Source organism: Leptosomus discolor, chromosome 17 (assembly GCF_034619465.1).
Source record: "Leptosomus discolor isolate bLepDis1 chromosome 17, bLepDis1.hap2, whole genome shotgun sequence".
NCBI classification, from domain to species: Eukaryota; Metazoa; Chordata; class Aves; order Leptosomiformes; family Leptosomidae; genus Leptosomus; species Leptosomus discolor.
The window spans coordinates 15,345,649-15,370,613 of NC_141407.1; the positions used below are offsets into that span (position 1 = coordinate 15,345,649).

At 45.9% G+C, this 24,965-nt stretch overlaps 3 protein-coding genes across 4 annotated transcripts in view; all 3 read left to right on the forward strand.

Moving 5' to 3' along the window:
- The first annotated feature begins 3,129 nt into the window (after nucleotides 1-3,129).
- Nucleotides 3,130-8,920, forward strand: MRGBP (MRG domain binding protein). The gene is made up of 5 exons (XM_086474787.1): nucleotides 3,130-3,352; nucleotides 3,975-4,096; nucleotides 4,635-4,716; nucleotides 6,369-6,443; nucleotides 7,495-8,920. Exons 1-5 carry the CDS (start codon nucleotides 3,130-3,132, stop codon nucleotides 7,683-7,685), a joined length of 693 nt encoding a protein of 230 aa, XP_086330913.1. The 3' UTR covers nucleotides 7,686-8,920.
- Nucleotides 8,921-10,676: 1,756 nt separating this feature from the next.
- Nucleotides 10,677-20,870, forward strand: OGFR (opioid growth factor receptor). Of its 2 annotated transcripts, XM_086474712.1 has the most exons (9): nucleotides 10,677-10,898; nucleotides 13,055-13,108; nucleotides 15,578-15,622; nucleotides 16,343-16,405; nucleotides 16,720-16,804; nucleotides 17,151-17,229; nucleotides 17,716-17,782; nucleotides 18,092-18,240; nucleotides 19,359-20,870. In XM_086474712.1, exons 1-9 carry the CDS (start codon nucleotides 10,677-10,679, stop codon nucleotides 20,731-20,733), a joined length of 2,139 nt encoding a protein of 712 aa, XP_086330838.1. In that variant the 3' UTR covers nucleotides 20,734-20,870. The 2 variants fall into 2 exon arrangements, with proteins under 2 accessions (XP_086330838.1, XP_086330839.1); XM_086474713.1 differs by lacking the exon at nucleotides 13,055-13,108.
- Nucleotides 20,871-24,858: 3,988 nt separating this feature from the next.
- COL9A3 (collagen type IX alpha 3 chain) overlaps nucleotides 24,859-24,965 on the forward strand; it is a 39,693-nt gene continuing 39,586 nt past the window's right edge. The window contains exon 1 of the mRNA XM_086474795.1: nucleotides 24,859-24,936. Within this exon, the coding sequence (XP_086330921.1) occupies nucleotides 24,859-24,936 (78 nt within the window). The remainder of the gene's footprint in view (nucleotides 24,937-24,965) is intronic.

Here is a 24,965-nt window from a genome sequence, read left to right on the forward strand (position 1 = left end):
TACTTCTGCCTGTGAAAACCACATAGGCAATGAAAATGTTCTAATAAGCAGCTAACTACCCAGCCTGCCAAAAACTAAACCCAGCTATAGCTAGTGACACACACTGAGCATCAGATGGCGGTGACCGCTGAGCACATCCACCAGCCTTAGCAGGGATCCCTGTCCGTGGTCTCCAGCAAACTGCAGCACTTCTCGTTCTCAATTTCTGTAGAAGAAAGCTGGTAATGCTCTCCGAGGGTCTCAGGAGGTTTCATACACCCATGTCAGAAAAATTCTGTTAGATTCTATATCAAAGATGTACGAAAACCCCCCCGCAAAGGTTAAGTGACCGGTTTTAATGCAAAAGCATGCAGATGATATTCTTTTACAACCGCTCACGTGGCGTACCAAAAATTATCCAGGATTCGGAATGAAGTTTTTACTTCGTTAAGGGCACTAACACATGGTGTTCTAAAATAATGACAGAAATAGTTGTAGCCATATTGCTTCTCCCAGAAACCCAACGCTTCTAGAGAGAATGCCAAGTGCTAGGCGTATTTCTCAGTTATTGCAACGTCTTGTGAAATATGAGGTCGTCTCTCGGGGGGGGACACGACCCGATCCAGCAAAGGGCTGGGCACTCCTAGCTGATATCATGGGCAGCCAGGTTTCTAAGGCTGACAGCAACCTAAAGAGAGGGAAGAAAACCAGAGGAATTGTGCATGGTTTACACAGCTGATATCTGCTTAAAACCAAAAGTAAGATTTCAACGTGAACAAGAGGAAGGTAAATTTTTCAGATTTTGAAAAATCTGTTCAATGAGGGGGGAAAAAAAACACCACTAAAATCAAAAGAGAGAAAAATTCAACTCTGGTCCAAATCCAGGTAGAGGCTGTACGTGGCATTGTTATAGGCTCCCGTATGTTTCCTAGAGGCATTGAGAGAGACAAGGAAATTTAGACACAGGGAAATGTGATTATTTGTGATTGAAACAAAATAGCAGCCAGTTTATGCATAAACTCTTCCTGTTGAATTAACGTTATTCTGCTGAATTAAATTATTTTCATATGCTACTGTACTTTCAGAGGTAGCCATATGTTTTTTCACATTCTGGTTCACATGCTACTTTTTTTAGTCATCAGAACTTAATGACATAAAAATTGCTATCTGAGTTGACATGGTTATTCCCTCTTGATGACAGTTTTTAAGTAGAAGCATAATGTGACAGATGAGAGTGCTGAAGCTCACTGTTTCTCACAGACTTAAAAATAATAATAATAAAAAAATTATTCCTGCAAAACTTTGAAAACTATTCTGCAGGGAAACAATTTTTACACTCTGTAATTTATTTGCTTTTCTTTCGTCCTTCATTTTTCTATGGCTAGAAATGTGTATGAAAACAGAAATTCAGTTGTTCAGGAACTCATTTACTCCTGCTGTGCAGTCATCGCAGAAATCATAACCCTCTCTTTCGATAGCAGCTTAAGCCTAGGTAGCATCATAGATCAAATAAACACTGGAAAATTAAACAGGTCTGAGATCCATACTGGATTTAGGGCTGGATTTAACTGGGAAAGCACGCAGACTTGCATTCCAGACTGGCAAAATCTTGTTAATAGGTAATTCTGGCTCAAAATGAGGAAAGCAGTGAGACGCCTGAGCTGTGTAAAGGCAGGTTCAGCGCAACCAGGACATAGGCACAGAGCTGTGACGGCAGGCAGAAGAAAGAATTCTGGAGATTCCTGTAGTCTTGATGCAGAAAACTCAATCCAGCAAGATCTTTGTCACTCTGAATGGCGCTCTCACAGAAACAGTTATTCCTGGAAAATTTCACCAGCATCTAAACCAGACTGGAGTGAGAGACTCCTCTCCATTTTGAGAGGCTAACCTGAACCCCGCTGGAAATAAGGATTTGTAGCCAGGCATCCATACCAAACTTCCCAAGGCTTCACAAGTGAGGTTTTGGGTTTAACTCATTTCGAATGTTTACTTAATGTCAGATTAATCTGTTCTGGGTATAAGCATCACATCAAGCCCCAAAGAATGATACAAGTCAGTTTTTTGAGTATCAAAGGTACAGAAAGTTTTCCATTTCAGAAAATTGCACCTTTCCCTTCCTGCTTTTTATTATCTGGATCATTTTCATGAAAATAATGCCTCTTCGCTTGTGAGTTTTTGCCCCCACTGCTTTATTATTCACTCAGAACAGTCACTCTTTGCATATGATGTCATTGTTATTTGCTATTGAAATAATTTTAATGTCACAAAAAGGATTAAAATTTCAAGTGAGGAGTGAGCAATAGGAAAACCTGATCACCTAAGCAACAGAAGTCCTGTTTCATGCCTGTGTGTCTAATTATACCTCACAAGGCAAAAAAATCCCGTCACCGAGGGAATGATACATTCTCTTCTTTTCCCAAACAAAATGGCTTTTTACTCCTTAAATGATGGGCAAAGCTGGCGGGTTCTGCATTTTTTAAACACGCCAGGTGCAGTTACTTGTTGAGCATCCATGTCAGGCTGACACAAAACAATCCTGTCGTGACAAGGATGAGCGGTTTGGGGGGTTTTGCAGCCCCCGGGACCTTTCTCCAGCACAACCTTCCACCTTGGCAGCTCCTTGTGCCAGTGGAGGACAGGCCGGGTGGGCGAGCGCTGGGGCGGCCGAGGCTCCCCTGGCCGCGGGGCCAAGCTCCAGGCCCCGCTCTGACCTTCCCAACCCTCTGGTGACCCCGAAGGCAGGAGAACAGGCCTGCGGAGGCCATTTGGGATGGCGGCGTGGCGCTGCCTCCGTGACTGGCTCGTGAAACCCTAACACTTGACAACGGTCGACGAGAAACTTCTCGGAGCCACCCTGAGGCCCCGTCCCGTCCCTTAGGGGTCGGGCTCTGCGCCCAGCTCACCGCTCCGGCGCTACGAGCGCCCTGTGGCCCAAACCTGAGGCAAACCCCCCCCCCCCTCCCGCTCTCGAACCCCTGCCCTGCTCCAGGAAAAAGGCCACAAAGCGCCTTTCCCTCCCCGCTCCGCCTCGCCTCGCCCCGCCCGAGGAGCGGCCCGCGGCCCGCCACCCCCTCCTCCCGGCCGGCAGGAGCCGCTGCGGGCGGCGGTGCGGGGCTGCGGGGGGTGGGGAGGGCGGCAGGCGGCGCGGCCATGGGCGAGGCGGAGGGCGGCTCGGCGGGCGCTGTGGAGAAGCCGCCTCTACCCGCGGCCGGGCCGGGGGCCGCCGCGGCGGTCGCTGCCGCTGTTGCAGCGGCCGCGGCGGCAGCGGCAGCCGCCCCGGAGTCTGGCGTGCCGGCGGAGGAGGCGGTGGTGGTGTGGAGCCCTGAAGTGGAGGTTTGCCTCTTCCACGCCATGCTGGGCCACAAGCCCGTAGGTGAGAGTAGGCCGCGGCCGCGGCCTCGAGTAGCGGCGTTGGCCGGGAAGGAGAACCAGGAGCTGGGACGGGAGCGGCGAGGTCCGGGAGGGGGCCCCGCCGGGGGGGGCTTAAGGGCCCGGCCGCGCTGCGGTGCTGCCCCTAGCGGCCTCCCGGGCCCGACCCCGCCGCCGCAGTCGGCCCAGGGCCGCGGGGCTTCTCCCGAGCGCGGCGGGGTCTGTGGGGCAGGAGGCGCCGTGCCCTCCCGGCCTCCTCGGCCGCCCCTCCTGGGGGCACAGAGCCGGCCCTCCTCGCTCCCCCTGTGCCATCGCCTTTCCTGACTTGCTGCCTTGTACTGTCCTTCAGGGGTTTTTCACGCAGACTCTCTAAAAGCTCTGGGTGCTGCCACATGGCAGCATTACCCAGCGGGGCACCCTCAGCCCCTCACCATAATAGCAGCTGTAATGTGGGGTGAAATACCAGCCAGGCAGGGCTGCCCGGATTGCCCCGTGTGTCTCCCATAATGTTTGAGTTCCCTATAACGATAGAGGGTTTGGTTTTTGTTCTTTTTTTTTTTTTTTTTCAGTTGTGTGCCATAAGTAAAACTGTTACTAGTGTTAATTGCATTGAGTTCTTCCCCCAGGTGTGAATCGCCATTTCCACATGATTTGTATTCGAGATAAATTCAGTCAAAATATCGGACGGCAGATTTCCTCCAAAGTGATTTGGGACCATCTGAGCACCATGTATGATATGCAGGCTCTTGTGAGTATAAAGGATTCATGCAGCCACGTTCTTACTTCTTACGGTTTAGGAGTTTTGATAGGCCAGAATCACTGGGCCTGTCATACCTTTCATGTTACTAAGAATTTCGTGTTGTTCCAGTGAGTTGGTGGGTTTTTCTCTGTAAAAGTACGTTAGGTGGCAGACAATAAAACCTGCAGTGTTTGGGGTTTTTTGCGATCTGTTCTGCCTTTATTAAAGTTGCCTAAGTGCTAATCTAGCAAACGTTTACTTAGGTACTTAAGTATCAACAAGGAGGTAATAGTGTGTTTATATTGGAATTTGCCATGGTTGGGTTCCAGAAGTTACCTCAAATGATCTTGAGTCATGATCTCAGGTATCTTGACCTTAGTAATCAGTTTGGCATAGGGAGCCTCCTGATTCTCTAATATCTGAAGTGTCTTGTTAAGAATTACTTAGCTACTAATTGCATGTAAAATAGAACTTAAGATTGCACTGCTTAATCCAAATTAAAGTTTTTACCAAAGTCGTTCATAGAGATCTTTCTTTTCTCTCTAAGCACGAATCTGAGATTCTTCCGTTCCCTAATATCGAGAAGAATTTTTCTCTTCCTGACGAAATGATTCAAGAAGTGAGAGAAGGTGAGATGTGATAGCAGTCTCGTACTCTTAGTTGCTCTAAACTTATCTCAGAACGGGTACTTTAACAAAACTTTCCCCCAAAAGAATGTAACGTGCCAATCCAATGCCAGTCTTTGAGACTGGTGTGTGAGGTGTATCAGGAAAAGGAAGTGTTAAGCAGTTAACAACTTAATGAATTTTTTAATCAGCTGACAGAAGGAACCTGCTGGGGAAGGGGTTGCTGCTTGTGCTGTTCGTATTCCCACTATCGGCCTCTGTGATTGACCACTGTAAGAAACAGGCTAGTGGGAGAGATGGACCTTTGGGCAGATTCCACGCATTATTTCTCATGTTCTTAAATATAATGCAGAGGGGATGCTAATAGAGCACACACAAGTTCTGTTCATAGTGTTTAGATTCAACTTCTGGGTATACACAAAAGACCCAAGTGCTTCACAGATACTAGTTTGAAGAGTGAAAGGTGATTAGTAGTTTACTGTGGGGTTTTTGGCACTTCATTGGGACGCTGTAATATTACATCAGATCCTAATTTTTGCTAAAATAGATGATCTGCACACTTTAATGTGGTTCATTTTGTAGCACGATCATTTTTTTTAAAGAGCAGGAGCTGTAGACCTGGTGAAAATGACATTTCCTGCATATAACTGGTATATAATAATATTTCTGTGCTAAAATTTTGATACAAATGATGATATAAGGCAGTTAAATAGCAATTAAACTAAGGTTAAAAATGAACACCAGGAATATACTTACTGAATAGCTGCGGTTTCAAGAGCTGAAGAAACTTGCTTTTTGGCCATGGACTAATGCTGATATAACCATTTTTAATTTTTAGGCTATTACTATTTTTAATATAGTTCATATATCTTATTTTTAAAAGGATTACTGGTTTTTAATGTCTGATGATAGATTTTTCATGAGGGTTTTTTTTCTGTAGTTGCGTTAAAATTGATTGAAAACAAAACCCAATATGAAACGTTTAGAGGCGTTGATGTAGCTCACGGTGGTTTCCTTGCGCTGTGAAATCATTTCTTTGTGTTTTTACCTTCTTGGGATTCAACTACTTAGTTCCTCCAAATGTGTCTTACTCATGATAAGCCTGCCTGTATTGTCTGATCCAATGGAAACGTGCAGCAGTTCGACAGAAATCTTAGGTGGAGCAGTGCGACCTGGATTTTCAAAGTGTAGCTCTGTGTGTGTGGCTTAGTACTGTTATCCAAGGTAGGAGCTGGGAAGTTCAAGCGTCTGCCAGAGGAGTTCTTGGGATATTTTGAACTACAGTGGAATGCTTCTTGATGACTAGGTACACCAAACTTTACACTAAAAATTCAGTATAAAATCATAATATAGCCAAGATTGCGATACGTTTTTGCCTATTTACCGTTACACTTTCTTCCTGTTCATAACTGCGGTGGAGATTTTTGACATGACATCATCTTGTTCAGTGCATTCACCGTACATTGTGCTCGTGGTACGCCTGGACTGTTGGCTCTGTTTCTCTGTCACCGTGCTGAGGACTGTGCTAAGCAGCTGCTGAATGTTGCACCGAGTGTTTGTTAACATGACGCACATGTGCTGAGGCTGCTAATCCAGCAAAAATACCTGCGGCTCTTTAAACCCATCTAACCGTTGCCCAACAATCCTTTCTGTAGGAAAAGTAATGATAGAAGAAGAAGTGAAAGAGGAAATAAAAGAAGAGATGGAAACACATGCGGGTCCTGAAGAAGGTAAATTTGTAACTCTGTACTGTGTAATACGAGATTAAAAAACAGCTGTAACTGAGAAATTACTGTTAAAATGTAAATCCCAAACGTGGTGTACATTGTGATTTGTATTCAGACTTAGCCTATGCTCATGCCGAGAACTAGAATAATTTAAGAATGCGCAGAGTAAACTGTTGCCAATATCTGGTGCTGCAAAAGATTTCTCCTTTGCTCCTAATTCACATGTACAAAGTTGTCCAGCTTTGGAGTTTTTTGGCTTTAATATGTACAGACCTGGGAGTCTGAAGGAATCTAAGAATCTCTGAAAGAAAGTTGAGTGCAGTTTTAGTGAACCTGAATACTCTGTGGTAGGATCTTTGTGGTCGTAGGGAAAAATAGGGCCTGTAAATCAAAAAAAGATTGTAAGATTGTGTGCTTAAACGGGAAGGTGGGCAGTGTTCTTATTTTATTTGCGTTATCTTGCTTAACTATAAGGCTGGTTTTCCTAACGCTTTGCTGTAGAACAAAGTCAAATGCGAGCAGCAGGGATTCTGCTATTTACCTTAACAGACCAAGCCAACTGATAACTATAATTTTGTAATATTTATATCACAGAATTAAGTGATGTTTTAAGATTGAGTGTAATAAAAGATCTAAAAATGTATTTTTAAAATATATTAAATTTCACATTTTGGATGTTCAGTTTTAAGATCTATCCATAATACCGAATGTAATGAACGTTGCTGATTATAAATTTCGTAGATTGGTCCTATGTTCTGTAAGAGTTCCTATTAAGTATTTTAATTTAAAGTGCTGTTTAATTCCACTTCGTGAATTTTACTTCTAGCCTGTCCAAATACATGCCTGTCTTTAAAGCAAATAATAAAAGCAAGATGTGCCTTTCTTACAGAAGGTTTTTCCTTGAAAAGTGAACGTAGTACTGAAGTGGTCCTTAAATATGCTGAGAATTGACTGGTTTCAACAGTTTAACGTAACATAAAGAAATTTGATGTCACTTCTTGTTTGCCTATGTGTATGACTCTGATCTGGAATCATTACTTTGATCCTATTTCAGTTTTTGCACCCTCTGGAAGTTTAGGAAAAACAACTGAAAAGCCAAGCAGCAAAGAGAAAGAGAAAACTGCATCAGATTCTGGGTCCAAAGAAGGATCTGATAAGAGGAAGCGCAACAGAGTCACTGAAAAGGTCTTAAACGCAAACAGTAACCCTTCCAGTCCGAGTGCCGCAAAGCGACGCCGAACGTAAAGCGGGGAAGCAGAGGAGCCCCAAACTGTGGGACGTGAGGAGGGAGCAGTAAAAACGAGTAGCAGGATAGTCGCTGCGTAAGCTTGTTGAGAAAGGAAAAGATCTCTGAGGCAGGTGTTGGAAGAATCTGCCTCTCGGTGTTGGACGTGCAGGACTTTGCCGGTCTTTGCTGGCGCGGTTTCTGGGCGGCAGCGGGTGCTGAGCGCGGCTGCCTGCCCGGGGCTGGGGCGAGGCAGCCGGCAGCGTCCAGAGCTTCTGCCTGTGGAACCGTTCCGGTGGCTCCAGCTCAAACCAGTAACGCGTAGTTCGTGAAGCAAGTGCTCAGTGAAGCGCAGAGCCTCAGTTCACGAAAAGCTGGGTTATTCTGTAAATTTGGGGTGGGTTTTTCTGCCTTTGTTGTTGTCTGTGGGTATGACAGACCCTCTGCGGGTAACTTTTGGCCATTTTACTTGCTACAAACGCAGCGTTTGTATCAAATGCCTGAATTTGTTGGTTCAGTAAAACTAAAATTCTTTTGAATACAGATAACTGCTGGGTTGAAGTATTCTTTCACTCGGTTCGCTAGAGGAACCTTGACTTCTTCCACCCTCAGTGACGTAACATTTTTCAATCTTTATAAGTTTATAAACCGTTAAGCGAAGTGAAAATGATAATGCCCCTGGGCAGAATAATTAACAAGTGTCCTAAATAAAATGTCCAGTGATATCCCATGGTTTTGTAAGGGATCAGCTGAGCTGTGCATGAACCTGGAGATGTTGCCTCATCCATTTGTAATATAGTAGTACATAACAGTGGGGTTTGTACTTCGGTATTTATTTTTTTAAAGCAGTTTTAGTAGATGTTAATGGAATTGGTATTCCAAAATGTTCATTTTGTTCGACAACTTAAGAATCTTACTGACATTGTAATGCTTACCTTTTATATGCTGGAATATTAAGATTTAATGAAGTTACTATTTTTGTGTTGTGAAAAGATGGACACTGCAGTCAACAGACACCTGTTAAACGGTGAATGAAGTAGGCTGAAACGTTACTGAATTTGTTTCACCGTATTAACTATCAGTTAATAAACAGAAGAACTACTTCTTCATCTGTCAGTATTGCCTTCCAAGTGAGGAACCAGCAATCTACTAGTTTTTGCTTTTATTCTAGGTATGTAGCCAAGTTCTTGTCTGCCTTATTTGCCTCGCTTGTTTGACACCAAGAATAAATTTGACTTGTTTTTATTTTACTAAATGGTAGTTGTTGTGTAACTTGATTAAAATTTGGCCCAGCTGTTTAGGTATCTTGTGCCTTTAGTGAAATTGGTCAAAAGTGCTCCCTGGGTTTGGTTGGGGTTTTGGGGTTTTTGTTGCTGTTTTTGGCATGTTTTCATTTGGGGTTTTGGGGGGTTTTTTTCTAACTTTGCCTGAATCTTATGAACTACTACCCTGTTATTTCTGTAAGATAGTTGATGAGAAATCCTGACCTGCTGAAGTCAATAGATGGGTTGCTGTAAGCTTCCAGACTAGAGGACTTTCTCTTGTTCTAACTAGCAGAACGCAGTTGTGAAGTATTCGGTTGAGAAGATGAAGTTTTTTGCAGTATTTTGGCAGCTCGCCTGTGTCCCCTCTCCTACGCACTGGTGAGCTCTGGAAGATCAGGACTCTAGAGCCGGGGTGGCCACTGTAACTGCTTTTACAACGTTACTCTCTGTTTCAGGGTCGGAAATAGCGCAGCATAAACAAATTCCAAACCAGAAATGTCCTGCGAGACACCTGCCAGCTCCGTGGAGCTCTAGTTTGTGGGAGAGGTGCCGCAGGCATCTTGGCGGCTCTCTGGGTGGGTAGAAATCAAACTTTTATAACCTTATGTGAGGAAGCTCCTGGTTTTAATTTGGATGCTTAAGAAAAACAGTCAATTTATTTGGTATGATCAAGTCCCTAGAAGTTGTACGTCACTCGTCTGCCATTGAGGTGGGTGCTGAAAGCTGAATGCATCTCTCGAGTTTTGCTGTTTCCTTAAGAATTAAAGTGCTGGTTACTGTGTCGTGGTCTACACAGGTCATGGTCATAAAGTGCACGTTTTGTAACTCAAGTCTCACGGCCTTGTGGGTAAATCCTGTTGTCCAAGGGATTCTAGTCTTTTAAGTTTTTTTGCTGTACTGATGAAATGGGTTTTATAGCTTAAAGTAGAAACGTGTCAGCGTTAACGTGTACTGCTGCAATCTCGACCCCATCCTTGAAGCAGGGGAAGTTCCCGTGGGATTTCATGGTCAATCCAACAATGCAGGTTTTTATATTTATTTATTTTTATTTTAATTTATTGCTTGTGAAGTTAGATATTTGGAAAAAGTGTTTTAAGTCACCCAAGTGCTGCAGCTCTCTTCTCCTCCCTTCGCTTTCGCCGAGTCCTGGCTTCTTGGGAACGTTGTTCTTTTATTCGTTGTCCTGTAAGAAGAACATTAACTCGCCCTAGGGGAGGAGGATGCTTTTAACGCGTGAAGAAGTTCAATACACCGGCCTGGCTGAATTCCTGGCTCGGAAGGGAAGAGCGCAGCTCCCCTCGCTCCAGCATCGGTTCCCGCAGCAATCCCGTGGTTTGGCGGGGTGCGGGGGCGCTGCGTGGCCCCCTCAGCACCCCTGACTGCTGCCCGGGGCCGGAGAAAAGTTGCAAAAAAAGACGGAAAAGAGCGGAATTACGTTTCCTCCTTTTCCTTCCCCAGGCCACACGCCGCAGGGAACGGAAAGACCCCGGAGCCGCCGGCGGGGGCGGCCTCGGCGCCCGGCTGCGTGCGTGAAGGCACCGGGCGGGCGCAGGGACCGCGCGGCGAACCGGCCTCCGGCCAATGGAGAACGCGGCGAGCGGGCTGACGGCCAATAGGAGCGCGGCGCCGCAGGAAGAGGGCGGGGCGCGGCGGCGCTCCCTTCCCCCCCCACGTGCGCGGGCTTTGTGCTGGGCGGGCGGCCCCGCCGCCCCTTTCGCTTTCCCTTTCCCCGCCCGCCGCGCTCCCATGGCGGCCTGGCTCGGCCTCAGGGCGGAGGAGGACGAGGCGGAGGACGAGGCGTGCTTGTGGAGGTACGACTCCACCTGGGAGGAGGAGGAGGAGGACGACGACGACGAGGAGGAGGAGGAGGATGGCGGCGGCGAGCCGGAGGGAGCGGAGGCGGCAGCCGAGGCGGCAGCCGGGGAGGAGCCGGTGCTGAGCTGGGCGCGGGGCTCCCAGCAGGCCCAGGTGGGTGCCGGGCGGGGTTGCGGGGTCCCCCGGAGCGCGAGCGGGGCACAGGGCAGACCCTCTGAGGGGGGCCGAGGTGGGGATGAAGCCCCTTCCCCTGCCCGGTGCCCCGGCCTCCTCCGCCGGCCCCGGCTCTTGCTCCGCGCCGGTTCTGCCTTTGGAGAGGCAGCCCGGTGGGGGTCCGGTAGCTGGGCTGGTGCTGCGGGGGCTACCGCAGCCCTGGGGAGCGTCTCGGATGCTTTGGCGTGGGTGGCTGCTGGGCAGCCCTGGATAATCCCAGGGCACCCGCCTTGTGCCGTCAGCGTGTCCGGGCCCCTTGGCTCTAGTGTCCTGGTTCGCTGTCAGGAACGGGAGCGGCTTAATACACTGACAAGAAATCAAAGGTGTTTTTTTTGTCCTGGCAGCGATCGCTGACGTACAATTCTATCCTCATCTTGCTGAAGCAGATCTTCACAGAGAGCAGTCGGCCTGGCACCCCTTCAGACGTGAGCTCTGGGGGTGGCGGTGGCAGAGGTGTGCTGCGGCTTTGGGACCCCTGAAGTTCCATTAGACTGCCACGAGCTGGGTTTTAATATTTTGTGGGTTTGTTTTTTTTTTTCCCACCATTCCCTGTGGTCTGCCTGCTTTGTCCCATAAATACAAGTTCTGTGCTCTGTACGGCACCTGCCTGCCCCGTTCTGATGGCCGCTGGCCTGGACGTCACGACACTGATATTCTTCAGCACCTCCTTGCTGTTGAGGTTTTTTTGTCGGTATCCTCGTCTTTGGATGGTGGCCTTTTGTACTCTTCCATGCCATCAATAAAATGCCACCATGTAACATCTGCTCACTTTCAAAAATGAGCTGTAACTTTTTATTTCTTTTAGATGCGTTTTCTTCTAGGGAGCATGTTATAAAGCAGCTCTGAAAACAAAAAAGATCCGCTGATGTTTTAAAAACTGCAGGTACGTGTGCAGGTGTGATGAATGAGGTAGTGCTGCAAACTGCAAACACTCGTCTCCAGGGCCTTAAAGTAATGTTGATTTGAAATAAAAGGAAGTTGTTGGTCTTATCTGAGGTTCTTACCTTTAGCATGAATGTTTTTGAGTTTGACATTGAGTGTCAGTAACTTCTTCCACTGCCTTGCTTTGCCAAATGCAAAACTGTCTCATCCGGTTTTCAGTATTTCCTGGGTCAGTCAAACCACGCTACGTCCGTTAACTGAACTCCTCCCCTTTTGGGGAAAGGGAAACTAATCCTTCACTTGAGTTTCAGCGACTCATCCATATTCTTAGAATATAAATAGGCAGGTAAAGTTTTCTATTTAATACACTTTTAAAGGAGTATAATATTAAACTTTGAATTTTTTATAAGCGTTAAGATTTTAAAATAACCTTCCTTTTTAAAAAAAAAAAAATAAACAAAATCTGTGCAATAATCATATTCCCAACACTCATGACTTCCTACAAAAATACACGCTCTGTACTTTGCAAACAAAATCACAGTTGAAATGTGGGAGATGGACATGCCCATGCGTGTCTCCGCATCTCCATGGAGTTCACTGCAGGGAATGTCGTGAGGCCTTAGCTGTGCACGTAGGTCTGTGAAGGGTCGCAGGTATTTTGGGTCCAGTAGCTGTGATACTTAAAGGAAGAGGCAGGGGTGTCCTTTGAAGTGTTTTGCATTGTTTGAGGGCACGCTGTCGATTTTCTTTTGTACGTGGCTGGAGCTACGGGTTCCTTCCTAAGTTTTGATGCCTCCAGAACATTCAGATTATTCTTTTTGAATGTGTTTGGGTTTCAGATTTATTTATTTTTTTCTTAGAGCAACTTCTGGGTTGTGACCACTGTCAAAGCAAAGACTGTTTTTCTACTTCAGTGAGTGGACTGTTCAAACTTTGCCTTACAAAGGGGGATGTTGTCCCTGAGACTTAACGACCCCTGGAATATTGTGCTGCATCTTTCAAGAGGAGGTCTGCCTTCACCGAGGAATGTGTAGTGTCCTCTGTCTGACCATGCCCCAAAAATTTTTCAGGGCGGTGAGAATGAATACAAAAAGAAACAGTAAATCTTCTGCTATCTATTTATGCCTTTACAACCTGCCAAAGGCCTGAATCAGTTTCCAGAACTAGTTCCTCTTCTGCTTATATGACACTAATTCTCATTCTTTTCCCCTCAGCCTAGATGGTATACTTTATGGCTGAAGCTGCTAATGGTTTTATTCAATACTGAGGTTAGAGGAGTTTTTTTATTATTATTTTCACTATGCACTTTCAAAAACAACTTAAAGTTCTACTTTTATCTTTGCACTTCATTTGCGTCTCTGCAAATACTCCATACTCGCGGTTTGAAATTCCTGCAGGTGTGTCTTTTCAGCTCTTCTGTGCCTTGGTGCTTTTAGCTCCTAAGAGTGAGCGTTGAAAATCTTGGCGTTTGTGCTCATTTTAAGAAGGTTACTTCTTCATCTGCCGTAACGCACGGGGTTCGTGTTCCGCTGCTCAGAGCCGTGTTTTAATAACAAGCCCTGCAGTTCTGCCTTCTCCCACCTCTTCATCGACAAAAGGTTCCGATCCCTCTTCTGGGATTCTGTTCTCTTGCTCATTCCCATGCCTTGTTCACAATCCACACGTTCTTTCATCCCTTTTGGGTGCAGCTGGTTTCCAGTTTTCAGCTAAATCTTGTTTGTGTTACCCTCTCCGGGCTTTGTTCTCCGCTTTGCTCATGCTCTTTGCACAGCCAGGCGCGTTCTGACGGACGCATTGCAGGTTCGGAGGGAGAAAACCCACTTAGATTGCCTGTCAGTGTTGTGAGAAGTAAGGAGGTTTGGTTTGTGTGTGCAAGGTCCAGTCTTGCAGTTCAGTTTGTCTTTCTAAGAAAGAGAAGGTTATGTTTTGGTGTGGCTTAAATGGAAGTTTATAGAGACCCAGGAACAACGCCCGCTGGGAGGGAGGGCTGAGTTTTGCTGTCTTTGCTTCCCCATCTTGTTCTCTTTAATGCTGTGCTCCAGAATGCTTTTCTTCTGGAGCTGGCTGCTTTCTAGACAAGGCTTACAGCACCTTGCACCATGGCGTGACGTCTGTCTCTGTATCCACGCTTACTCTTCAGCAAGCCGGTTGTTTTTCACAAGTGGAGCTAGTCTACAGCCAGCCTGTCCCACCCGACTGTGTTGAACGATGTTATTTTAGAACCTTAAGTGTAAAGAATATCTGGAAATCGATTCTTCTGTAAGTGAGAACAAAATTTTCATTAATTCCACGTGTATCAGAATTTCATCCTTGGAGTACAAAAGTTAGGGTCAAAAGCATCGACGAATTTCAGAGTGTTAAATCTCGGTCTCTGCTTACATCTTGAACAAAAGGATGATGCTGATCTGTTGGGGCTGAACATATTTTAGTCTTGTGTTTGCAGCCACTTACTTTTTCCCCACGTTAGCTGTGTAGCAAAGCTTTTTGTAGGTGTGTGCGTTTCTGCAGGCTGGTGGGCGCTGGGGGTGGACGCCAGTGCCTGGATTTCTAATCCCGTGTGGGCCTTGTCGCTGTGGGAAGTTCTGCCACTGATTTTGGTCCGTGTTGTCAGTCTAGAATGGAAGTGTGTTGCGAGGCATTATCTTAGGTCGTCACAAGTTAGTACATTTAAAAAACAACTTGAGCTTTATTTAATTCCTATCACCAAAGTGTGGGGGACTCATAGTGTGTGAACGTGTTTTTAAAATTTAATTTTAAAAGTTTTGCTGTGATGACCTTCCTCTATGGATGAAGGTTTGGTCTCCCAAATGCCGTGTGTGCTTCATAAATTTTAAGTATTAGCCATCCACAGGGCAGCTGAATGGATGACTTCATTACCACTAGGTGTTACAAAAGTGAATCCCCTTCCTGCCTTGGTAATTAATGAACCAGTGATCGGTGTTCTGTAGAAAGTGGTTTTGGTTTTTTATTTTTCTCTGTGCAAATGAGGGTAAGAACTATCAAGTGAAGTTAAAAAGAAAACCAACTTGGGAGAGCATTTGCTGCTTCTTTCTTCTAAATTTCTTAAAATGCTTATTTTGCAAGAGTTCTGCACATCTTACCCCTGTTTCACAAAGACCCTGCTCTTGCTGGGAGCTGGCACTGGACGCTCTAACTGCACTGTGCTTCGCATTGGGGGGGTCTTTTTATTCCTGAGCAGTCTTGTTCAATTTGGTGGTTCTGCCTTGGCAAAACACTTCTAAGGGCTTTCCTGGTTTGGGGCAAGGTGGTTCAGCACTCGGCAAGATTAAACCTGTCTGCGTTGCTTGTGAAGTGTAACAAAATCTCTTCTCGTTGAACTAATCCACTGTGGGGGAAAAATAATAATTCAGTAAAAATGCATTTTAAATGAAGTCATACTTGCAACTTTTGTTTCTGTGAAGTTCAGAGGAAGAAATGAAGCTGCTCTTTGTGGTTTCTAAGTGCTACATTTGGAATGAATCTAGCACATCTGTGTAGTGAGGAGAACCTGACCCTCGTTGTCAGGTGGATGTGGCACCACAGGTTTTCCTCTACAGCAATTTGAATTATGAATAAAATCAAGTGAATTCAGCTGTAACTAGGTAAATTGTCACTTGGCAACTAACAGGGATCATGTGAGTCACGGCCATGGGTCTTCACATTTCGTATATAGTTTTTTTATTTTATTGGTGAAGTTTGTTTTCAGAATGTTTCAACTAAATGCCTTTTATTTGTAGGAGCAAAGATCAAATTCGTCACTGCTGTCTCAGAGGTGTTTTCAGGTAGGCTTGGTGTAAAGTTTGGATACTTGGAGAGATAAGCAGTAATGAAGAACATGATTGGAATGGAAGTCCAATAAAATAAATATCTCATATGGCCATGTGGCTCTGTCATTGTCCACAGTCTAGATCAGCATGATGCTAAATCATCAAGGCTGCTCTCAAGCAAAAAGCAAAGATGAAGAAAACTTGATTTCAATAATGTCTACAAGGAATGTGAATCTTGAATTTAAGGGATACTTCTGCATCTTAAATTCTACAATTTTAAAGTCTGATCTGTCTTGACTAGGGTATATAGTGACTCAGACAGACAGGGCTTAGTTCATCTTCTTTTAAAACCTTCGAGTTAAGGAAGAAAATGACATTTTACTATTTGGGATTTGCAGCTAGTTCAGCTAGTTTCTGTAGGAAAATCTAACTGGGATAAAAGATAGGCATAAACCACAAAAACCATGATTAATAAGACTAGAAAGAAAAAGAAATGTTTTGGTTAAAGAAGGTGATGTGAACTTCTCTTACTCCAAAGTTTTCGTTAGGAATGCAGAGAAACAACGGCAGTAACAAACTGGCTGGTTTTGGGGGTGCTGGGAGTGCCGAGCTGAGGGCACAGGAGAGCGATAGGCAGGGGAATGCGGGTGAGATGCTGAATTCAGCCAGTGGATTATTGGTTTTTTTGCAGAAGACAACTTTATTCTGGATCTCTGATCTGTCTCTTTTCTCTAGTTCTCAGGCAGGCGCAACTGGAATGCAGCTAAAGACTTGCAGAGATACAGACATCATTACCCGGTATGGACTAAGTGATGATGCACATACCCTTGTGGCTCTTCCTCATCACCTACTGAGTTTAGAAACCCTTTCTGGATTTGAGGGCACCCTTTTGTCTTTACATTGACAGGCTCGGAACCTTTAAAGGATTCATTTGTGAGGGGGAAGGGATGATGTGCGTGTGGGTGCATCAGAAACAAGCTGTTACTTCCCGAAACACATCTTAAGGATTTAGCCTGAAACGTTTAGGAAATGTGAGGGAAAGCAAGAAGTGTTGAAGTGACTGCTGCCTTCTAGAAGATTGCTGCTTGTTGATTTCTTGTTCTCATCTCCAGGGTTTGGTGGAACCAGAAAATGAGGCGGAAGAAGAGATGTGGAACTTAAGCTTTTATAAAAATGAGATTTGTTTTTCGCCCCGTGGTGAGTACCTCGTGTGATGGCTGATGCGGCTCTGCTGCAGCTGGTTGAATTGGTGAAAGGGTAGCTCGATCCCCGTGTGACTATTTGATTAAAAAAACTAAACCAACCAAACAAAACCCACCACCAAAACAAAACAACAACAAAACCCAACCCAAAACAAACAAAAAAAACCCACCAAGATTTTCCATTTTAAAATGCCCTTTTTCCTGCTGTATGTTCCTTAATTTTCTGTTTGGTGGTATGCAAACACCTGGCTCTGGATAGTGAGCCACCCCGGGTGACTGGCTAACTTTAATTTTCATTTGGTGTCATTTCTTCTTGCCTGACCTTTTCCTTTTCTTTTCAGGTTTGCGTATTGAAACTCTGCTTGAATCTTGGTGGGACAACTATGAAGTTCTGGAAGAAAACCATTCTTACATACAGTGGTAAGCTGTCTGCATGAATATAGTGCCTTCCTTTAGTTGTGCCTCTTTTAAGAGTCAGTTGTTCCTGAATTCAGCTTCCTAAAAGGCCCAGAATTACTCTTGAGTGAAACCTGGGTCCACTTTATTTTTATTGAGTTACATTCTTCTGGAAGCAATGCAGTGGAAATCCTGAAGACACGAGATCTTAGGCAATAGGTCTTAGTCATGCTTGGTCTTATGGCATGCTGCAGAAAAAAAGTCTGAGGGCAACGAGAGACATCCAGAGAAGCAAAGTATGTTGTTATCATTGGTGTAGACAGTGCTTTTATTGGGAGGGATTTATTTGTCGTGTAGTAAACTACTTCTGTGTCCATAAGGGTATGAGGTCTCCAAGAGGTGCCTGTGATATCGCAGGTTTTTTGAATCTTTTTTTAGTTGTAACAAAATGGGTACCCTGGGTTGGATGTCATCTTTGCTCATGTGGGCTGAAAATTTCTTTCCCTTCAGGCTGTTCCCTTTACGTGAACATGGGATGAACTGGCGTGCCAAACCACTCACGTGTCAAGAAATCCAGGTATTGAAAGCTTCTGGTATTGAAAGCTTCTGTCTTTTTTTTTTTTTTCCTTGAGATCTGAAGGGTGTTTAGGGTTTTCCCTAAATGCCTTACATTTGAAGTCTAGAGTTTTTTACATTGCTTCCTTGGGGCCCTAGTGTGAACAGAGCTCACTCAAGTGCTCTTAAGCATTTGTCTGCCAGTAGCTGCACCAGCAACTGAAATGCTTAGTGGTATATTCAAGCCTTGTTCATAAATCAGGTGCCACTTAAACTGGCGAGGGTGATTAGGGAGTTGCACCTTGTACTCACTGGTCCGTCTTGTTTTCAGGCCTTTAAGAAGTCCAAGGAAGTTATGCAAAGGTTTGTATGTGCTTATCGGCTCATGTTGAGATTTTATGGAATCACTCTGATCAGCGAAGAAACTGGAGAACTTGAGAGAGCAAAGAATTGGGCTGAACGATTTCAGAACTTGAACCGGTGAGTCTCTGTACTGCTGGTCATTTACTACAGCCAGGTGCTTCTTTGAGAAGAAAAAAAAAAGTCAAGAAAATCCTCAGCCCTTGAGGAATGGAGGGGTTTGTGGATAACAAAGTTAGCTAAAGTATTATTGACTTGGCTCAGCCTCTGACTGTAGGTCGTGACACTCTCTGTGACTTTAGTAAGTGACAGGTATGGTGAGTAACCAGCCGAGACTGGTTGTCTTTTGTGTGCTGTGCAGCTGTTAACAGCAGGCGTCCTGCAGGACGGTCTGCTGAAGGAGGAAATACAGACTTGGAGATGTTAAAACTTTCTGTAGCAGAGCTTGTGTTTAAAACCGTCTTTTAAGCAGGAATCACTGGAATATTTTCACAGGTAGCCAAATTGCCTTTGCAGTATTCTCTTAAACTACGAATTAGGAGTGTTTCCATATGCTTCCCTGAGTGTTTATAAAGCTGTCTCAATGTGGGTGAAATGCTTTGAATCCTTGGTTGAAGAGTGCTCTGCAAATTGATGGTAATGTTTTTGTGTTATTGCAGGGCTTATCACAGAGATAGTAATGACCCTTCGTGTTCTGGTAGCCCTAATGATACTAACAGGGCTCTAGAAGGTCTGGGTGTACACACAAAAGAAAAAACAACTTGAAGACTGTCAAGTATTTTAAAAAAAAAAAAAAAAAAAAAAGGCCTTTAGCTAGACACAGCTAAGCCATGAATTACTGGCAGCATCCTTACCTGCCTGTATTCTTACGCTCTTCTACAGGTTTACCCTGCAGGGTCGCTGTCAGGGACGGGATGGTGGGCTGCATGGACTTGTGTGTCTGACCCACCCTGGTGGCTGTTATCTACTGGCATCACTTATGCAGAAAGCCAGAACCTTTCCAAGCAGTTGAGGTGATTAATCCTAGCAGCCCAAGAAGGACTCGGAAGGTGCTGTTGAAGGCAGACAGCAGCAGTAGGTACTTTAGAAGCAAGCCCGCCTGTACTCCCATCTGCTTTATCTAATAGCCTTGAACAGATCGCCGTCAATAACGCACAAAACATTTTGCAGGTACCCCAGAGGTTCGTAGTGCCTTGTAAGACTTTCACTTAACAACTTTGCTTCTCTGTTTCACTCAGGTTCAGCCACAACAATTTGCGGATTACTCGCATCCTGAAGTGCCTGGGGGAGATGGGATATGAACGCTATCAAGTGCACTTGGTGAAGTTTTTCCTAACAGAAACTCTTGTTAAGGAGACATTACCAAATGTCAAGAGAAGTGCCTTGGATTACTTCCTGTTCACCATCAGGAGCAAACGGAAGAGAAGAGAACTAGTCCACTACGCTTGGCAACACTTCAAACCTCGAGGCAGCTTCGGGTGGGGGCCGCACGACAAACTCTTGAAGTACAGACCCCGCTCTGCCAAGTCGCAGCTGCACCAAAAGGCTGAAGGTGACCAGGAGACTCCTGGTAAAAAACCTGATGATTCTGTGGAACAGGATCAGAACCAGTCTCTGGAGGAAGAACAGAAAGCTGGAGAAGCTGCAAACTTGCAGCCTAAAGTGAGTGATGAAGGTGTAAAAGAAAAGATAAGTGAATGTGGTTTGAAGGAAGGAGATGGTGAAGAGGAGAGAGAGGCTTCATTTACCCCGCAGGAGGAGAAGGATTTAAACAGTGAGGCTGAAGACGTACAGGGTACAGCAGAGAATGATTGCACAAAGGAGAGCAAGAAGAGAAAACTGGATGCAAATATGGCAGACACTGCAAAGAGTGGACTGCTGAAAAGCCCTACTGATATTGAAAACATTTCCCGTAATCTGGGAGAATGTGCAATTGATGCAGAAATCCCCCCCTCAGTTCCACTCTTACAAGCAGAAGAGGGTCAGGAGGCACTGAAAGAAGACAATGCAAGCACCAAAGACTCCACAGTGCCAGAGACTGCCGATGCGGCTGTGAAACGGAGGAAAGTTGATAAAAGAACATCGAGAAGTAAAACGTTCAACTTGGCCATAAACCTGAACGTGGGGCCCTCTGCCTCTAGTGCCAAGTTAAATCCACCTGTTGCAAACACGGAGGCTGAAAAAGAAAATGTCAGTGAGAAAACCACAGCTGTGGAAGTGACAAGCGAGAAGGGTGGAGGTGATGCAAGTGGTGGGGCTGTGAGACCCCCGGTTAGTTCCAGGCTCCCCAAGACTGGCTGGACTTCTCCAGTAAGTGATGGCTTGAAGTCGAGTGGAGACCAAGTCACAGCAAGGAGTGATGAGCACCACTGCCACAGCACGCTCCTGGGAGGCAAAAGTGAGGTAGATGGGGTAGAACAGCGTAAAAAGGCAGCAAATGCAAGTGAAAAGGGGCAAGCAGAAGCCCCAGGCAAGAAACCAGTTCCAGAGAGTCTTGAGCAGAGCATGGCATCTACTTGCCCTGAAGAAGACAATGCTGAGGCTGCAACACAAAAACCTGAAAGCTCTGAGCGTGCAGCAGAACCTGATGAAGAGGAGGTAGCTGCAGAGTGAGACCAGCACGGCAAGCACTTGAGCAAGCGGGGCTGACGCTGCCCTAACGGCTAGGAGCCAGTCCTGATGATTTGGATAGCAGAAGCACTCAGAAGAATAAACTTCCCCTGGGCTGATTCAGGCTAGCCCCTCTCTGACTTTCGCTCTTCCACACTTTTTTAATCGTCTGTAGTAACTTCACTGGTTACCCTAGAGAGGAGAACTCCTGTCTTCACAGACAGGCTGTGTTCTGTTCCTGGTTTTATCTGATGTTCAGGACTATCTTGGAGCAAGAGGGATTTTTGCACTTTGCTTTGATTCTAGTATGTCCCTTCTTAAAGAGAAGAGGAAAACTGATCTGTTTCCTTCTTTGAACTCGTCAAGTATTTATTAAATACATGATTTTTAATGTAAGACAGCATGAGCTAATTTGCCAGGCCTTTCTATTACCGTGTAACTTCTATTTGTTGTTTTGAAAGGCTGTACCTTCCCAGGAGATTTATTCCTGGCAAAGGTGCCGTTTGCTTGAAAGATTCTGTTTTCCAGGGTGCAAAGTGCTGAGTAATTTGTTCCCTTTATCCCCCGCAGAAGTTGCTTTGTAGCGCTCGTTAGAGTTGTCAAGAGTATGAACTGTTTCTTGGTTTCTAAGAGAAAAACCTTCAGCCTTTGCATAAAACTGGGTAGAGCTGCTCTTCCGCAGGTTTTTCCACCGCTTTCAGACCCTTGATAGTCTTCCACAGGTATTTATGCCCACTCCTGGTTCAAGGGCCTTCCTTCCTCAACCGCCAAAACAGAACAAGTATTGGTGACGGCATTTTTTCAGACTTTGCTGTTAATTTGCAGTGGCCTGTGGGGGGCTCTTTTCTGCAGGCCCGTTGCCTGAAGTTACATGTGTCAGATTTAACCCACTTCCTAGTTAGGGCAGGATTGTTTCACCACTGATGATCAGCGTGTCAGCCAGTGAGGGCATGTTTGGGTGCAGCATGTCTGGAAAACACTGGGCTTTGTGGGGCAGTTAATTGAAGCTCTGAGGGGAGCGGGGGGTGGGGGGGGGGGTGCGCTTGTCTGCTTCGTTTATTTACAGCCCTCAAGAATTTACTTTCAGACCTTGCCAGCTGTTTGCCTGCCATAATGTTCCTGACCTCCCTGTTAGCTATTCTGCCTGGCTTACATGGTCTTCAGCCGAGTTTGAAGGAGCATTAAACAATTGAGCACTTTTGCTCTTAGAGATTTACAACAGAGGACCCGTTTCACGAAGCAGAGGAAACCGTTTCCAACGGCCAGAAGGTCTGGACTTGCTGTTTGCTCAGATTGTTTGTTTTACTTTTTTGGAGGTTTTAGGTGCTGTTTGTTTCGTGTAGGAGATGGCCAGGGGCTTGCCTGCCTTGCCAGAGAGCAGCTGCAGTAGCCTGTGCGATGGCAATGGCTTTTCCTCTCTCTGCTACAGCTCTTAAGAAGCTTCGTCTTTCAAGGAATTTGATCGGGGACTTGCCTTCCCAGACTGTAGGTCCTGATCCAGCATGCCACATAAATGTGTGTGGGGATGCAAGTCTGCAAGCTTAACATCTAATGTTTGTGGTCACACACGTGCTGGAAAAAAGCTTTAATGTTTTAAATTCTCTTTTTCTTACAAACAAATGGAGTTAAGGAGTTAAAGAGCCAATAAGAATACACTCAGCTACAGATATAAATACTTGAAGATGTTAAGTGAAAAATCTTTCATAAAGGATTCACAGGAAATTGTTAATCGTGGCTTTTGTACAGATTTATAGTAATTTTTTTATTTAATGAAGTTTTCATTGTGAATAAGTGCTCAGTTGGGGCATAGATCATAAATCTTGTTACGGTGATGTGTGGTTTGGCTTTTGTGTTTAATGGGATTCCACTGTGAGCCCTAGTCTGGAGTGCTCAGACCAACCCGTTCCCTATCCTGATCAGGTTTAGAGTTTTGGCCGTAGGTGTTTGCAGTGAGTTCACGGGGTGTTTTCCAGCACTCAGAGCTATATCACAGTCTGTTATGTTAATGTCACCTATTAAAGCATGACTTTAATGCACACCAGTTTCCACTTACGTTTTTTTTTCGTCTTTGAGGGCAGGATGTGGCCGTGCACGTGCCCCACCACCACCAGCACACCCTGTAGCCATCTGCTGTTGCTCGGGCACCTCCAACGAGTGGGTGCCTGGGGCTGTCTGGCATTCCCAAGCAGAGGCCTGGGGGGCTCACCTTGAGAGGAACCCGCTGCCTGTTCCCAGTGGAGATGATCACCCAGTCTTCCTCCAGCACTGTAAAACATGGCCAGTGAATGCTGGTGGGGAAAAGACACCCCACTTCTTGTTTAATGCTGTGCTTTGAGGTGTTTCAGTGCGCCCTGTCTTGGCTTTGTGCTGCCATCCTCCCAGGTGGGTGTGGAGAGGCGCTGTAGAGCAAACAAGGACTTGGCTTTTGGGCAGCTCTTGGGGCTAGCAGGTAGGAGGGCAGCTGCCCAGCCTGCGTGTGGGGGCTTTATTCTTGTGGGCCTTTTCCTTCAGGACACAAGCATGGGGGTGTCTTTGTGGTCATGACTTCTGTAAGTTGCTGGGTCCCTTCAGCTCTGTTCCCTCTGCCTGGGGGCATGGAAGGAGAGGAGAACCACCCTCCTCTTGTTCTGTGGGGTGGGCTCCAAGCTCCGTACTCCCAGGGCTCTTCCCTTGTTGGTCCTAAGCAGACTCCGCTCGCAGCAGCCCTCCAAGCCCTGGCTTGTTATCAGCAACGTGTGGCCGAGGAATTGGGGTCTGCTTTGCCTTCTCGCTGGGCGTCAGTTCCCCTGGGTGCAAAGGAGGAGGCACGAGCTCTGCGCGAAGCGGTTCCTGCGGCTGCACCGCTCTCCCTCTCTGCGGGTTGTGGGGTCTAATAAAGCGTTCAATTTACTTTCAAGCCATCCGAAGACATACAGGCACACGCTCCCTTTCTGTCCCTGGCTGCCTGGTCCACAAAATCTTGTGGGAACTTAGTAAATCTTTGAGCCCTTTATCCCTCTGTCAAGGTTGGTGGAAGATTGGCTGCTGGGGAGCTGGACAGGCACGCGCGGTGTGCTCGTATAAACCTCACAGCGTAAGGATGCCCGACTGAAACCTGGTCTTTCGGTTTTTAAGCTTTGCTTTTCCACTTCTGCTCTCCTCTTGCTAACCAAATGAGCTGTGTCACTTCAGTCTTGATGAATCTTGCTACTGTTCCTCTACTTCCAAGCTCTGCTTTGGATGAAATTGTCTTTAATCAATAAAAGGAAGCATGAAACTGTTTGCAGGAGATGTGTCTTCATGAATGTATTGCCATTTGAGATCACCTAGCTGGGAACAGTTGTTCTGTTCCTTCCTTGCAAAGATTTCAAAGGAAGTTCTTCCCTTTCATTTTTTTTTTGTTTGTGTCTCTGAAATGTTTCTTTTTTTTTTTTTTTTCCTTCCTCCTTGTATTTGTCTGTAATCCTCTGTTTTCTGGTCAGAATTCATCACTTTCTCAAGAAATCAGCTGGCACTGTTTAGATCTCCCAGAAAAAAAAAAAAAAAAACAACAACAAACAGATGTGAACACACCTCCAGAGCTGATAAACCATCTTGCAAAGCCACAAGTGCACTTCGCTGTAGTGCATCTCGCATTTGTTAGAGGTCTATTAATTCCTCCAGTGAAGTTAGGTATCCTCAGGCACTGAATAACTCTCGTTCTGTGTTGCTTTTTATCTGTCCAGCGCTGAAGTGGTGATGGGCTTTGAGAAATGGCTCAGGTGAGACCTAAGGAACATCTTTCTGTCTCCAGATGAAGCAGATGAATTTTGCCCCTGCGGCGCGTCTGCAAGTCCAGCCCTTCCTTAGGCTCCCTCCCTGTTTGCTCAAGGCTGGGGCTGCCCAGCGGGGCATGAATGAGAGCTTCTCTTCCCGACTGACTGCTGCTCCCCCTCCTTCTCCCACCTCCTTCCCAAACCTCCCAGCTCGGCCCCTCTTGCCTGCGCTCCTGAGCTCTGCCCCTCCAGCTGGAGCCGCAGGTTTATCTGGAGGCGAGGAGGCTCTGGTTTGTAAGCTGAGACCAGGAGGAGGAGGAGGGATCTGCTGGACCCTGCAGGAGAAACAGTTTAGCTGCCCAGGAGGAACGAAGAGAGGCAGAGCCTGGGCACCATGGCCAGATTCTCCGCTCTTGGGCTTTTCTTCCTATGTCAGCTGTTAGCCACCGCGGCCGCTCAGGTAAGAAGCCTCGTTTATGTTTTAAGCTCAAGAAAAAAGTC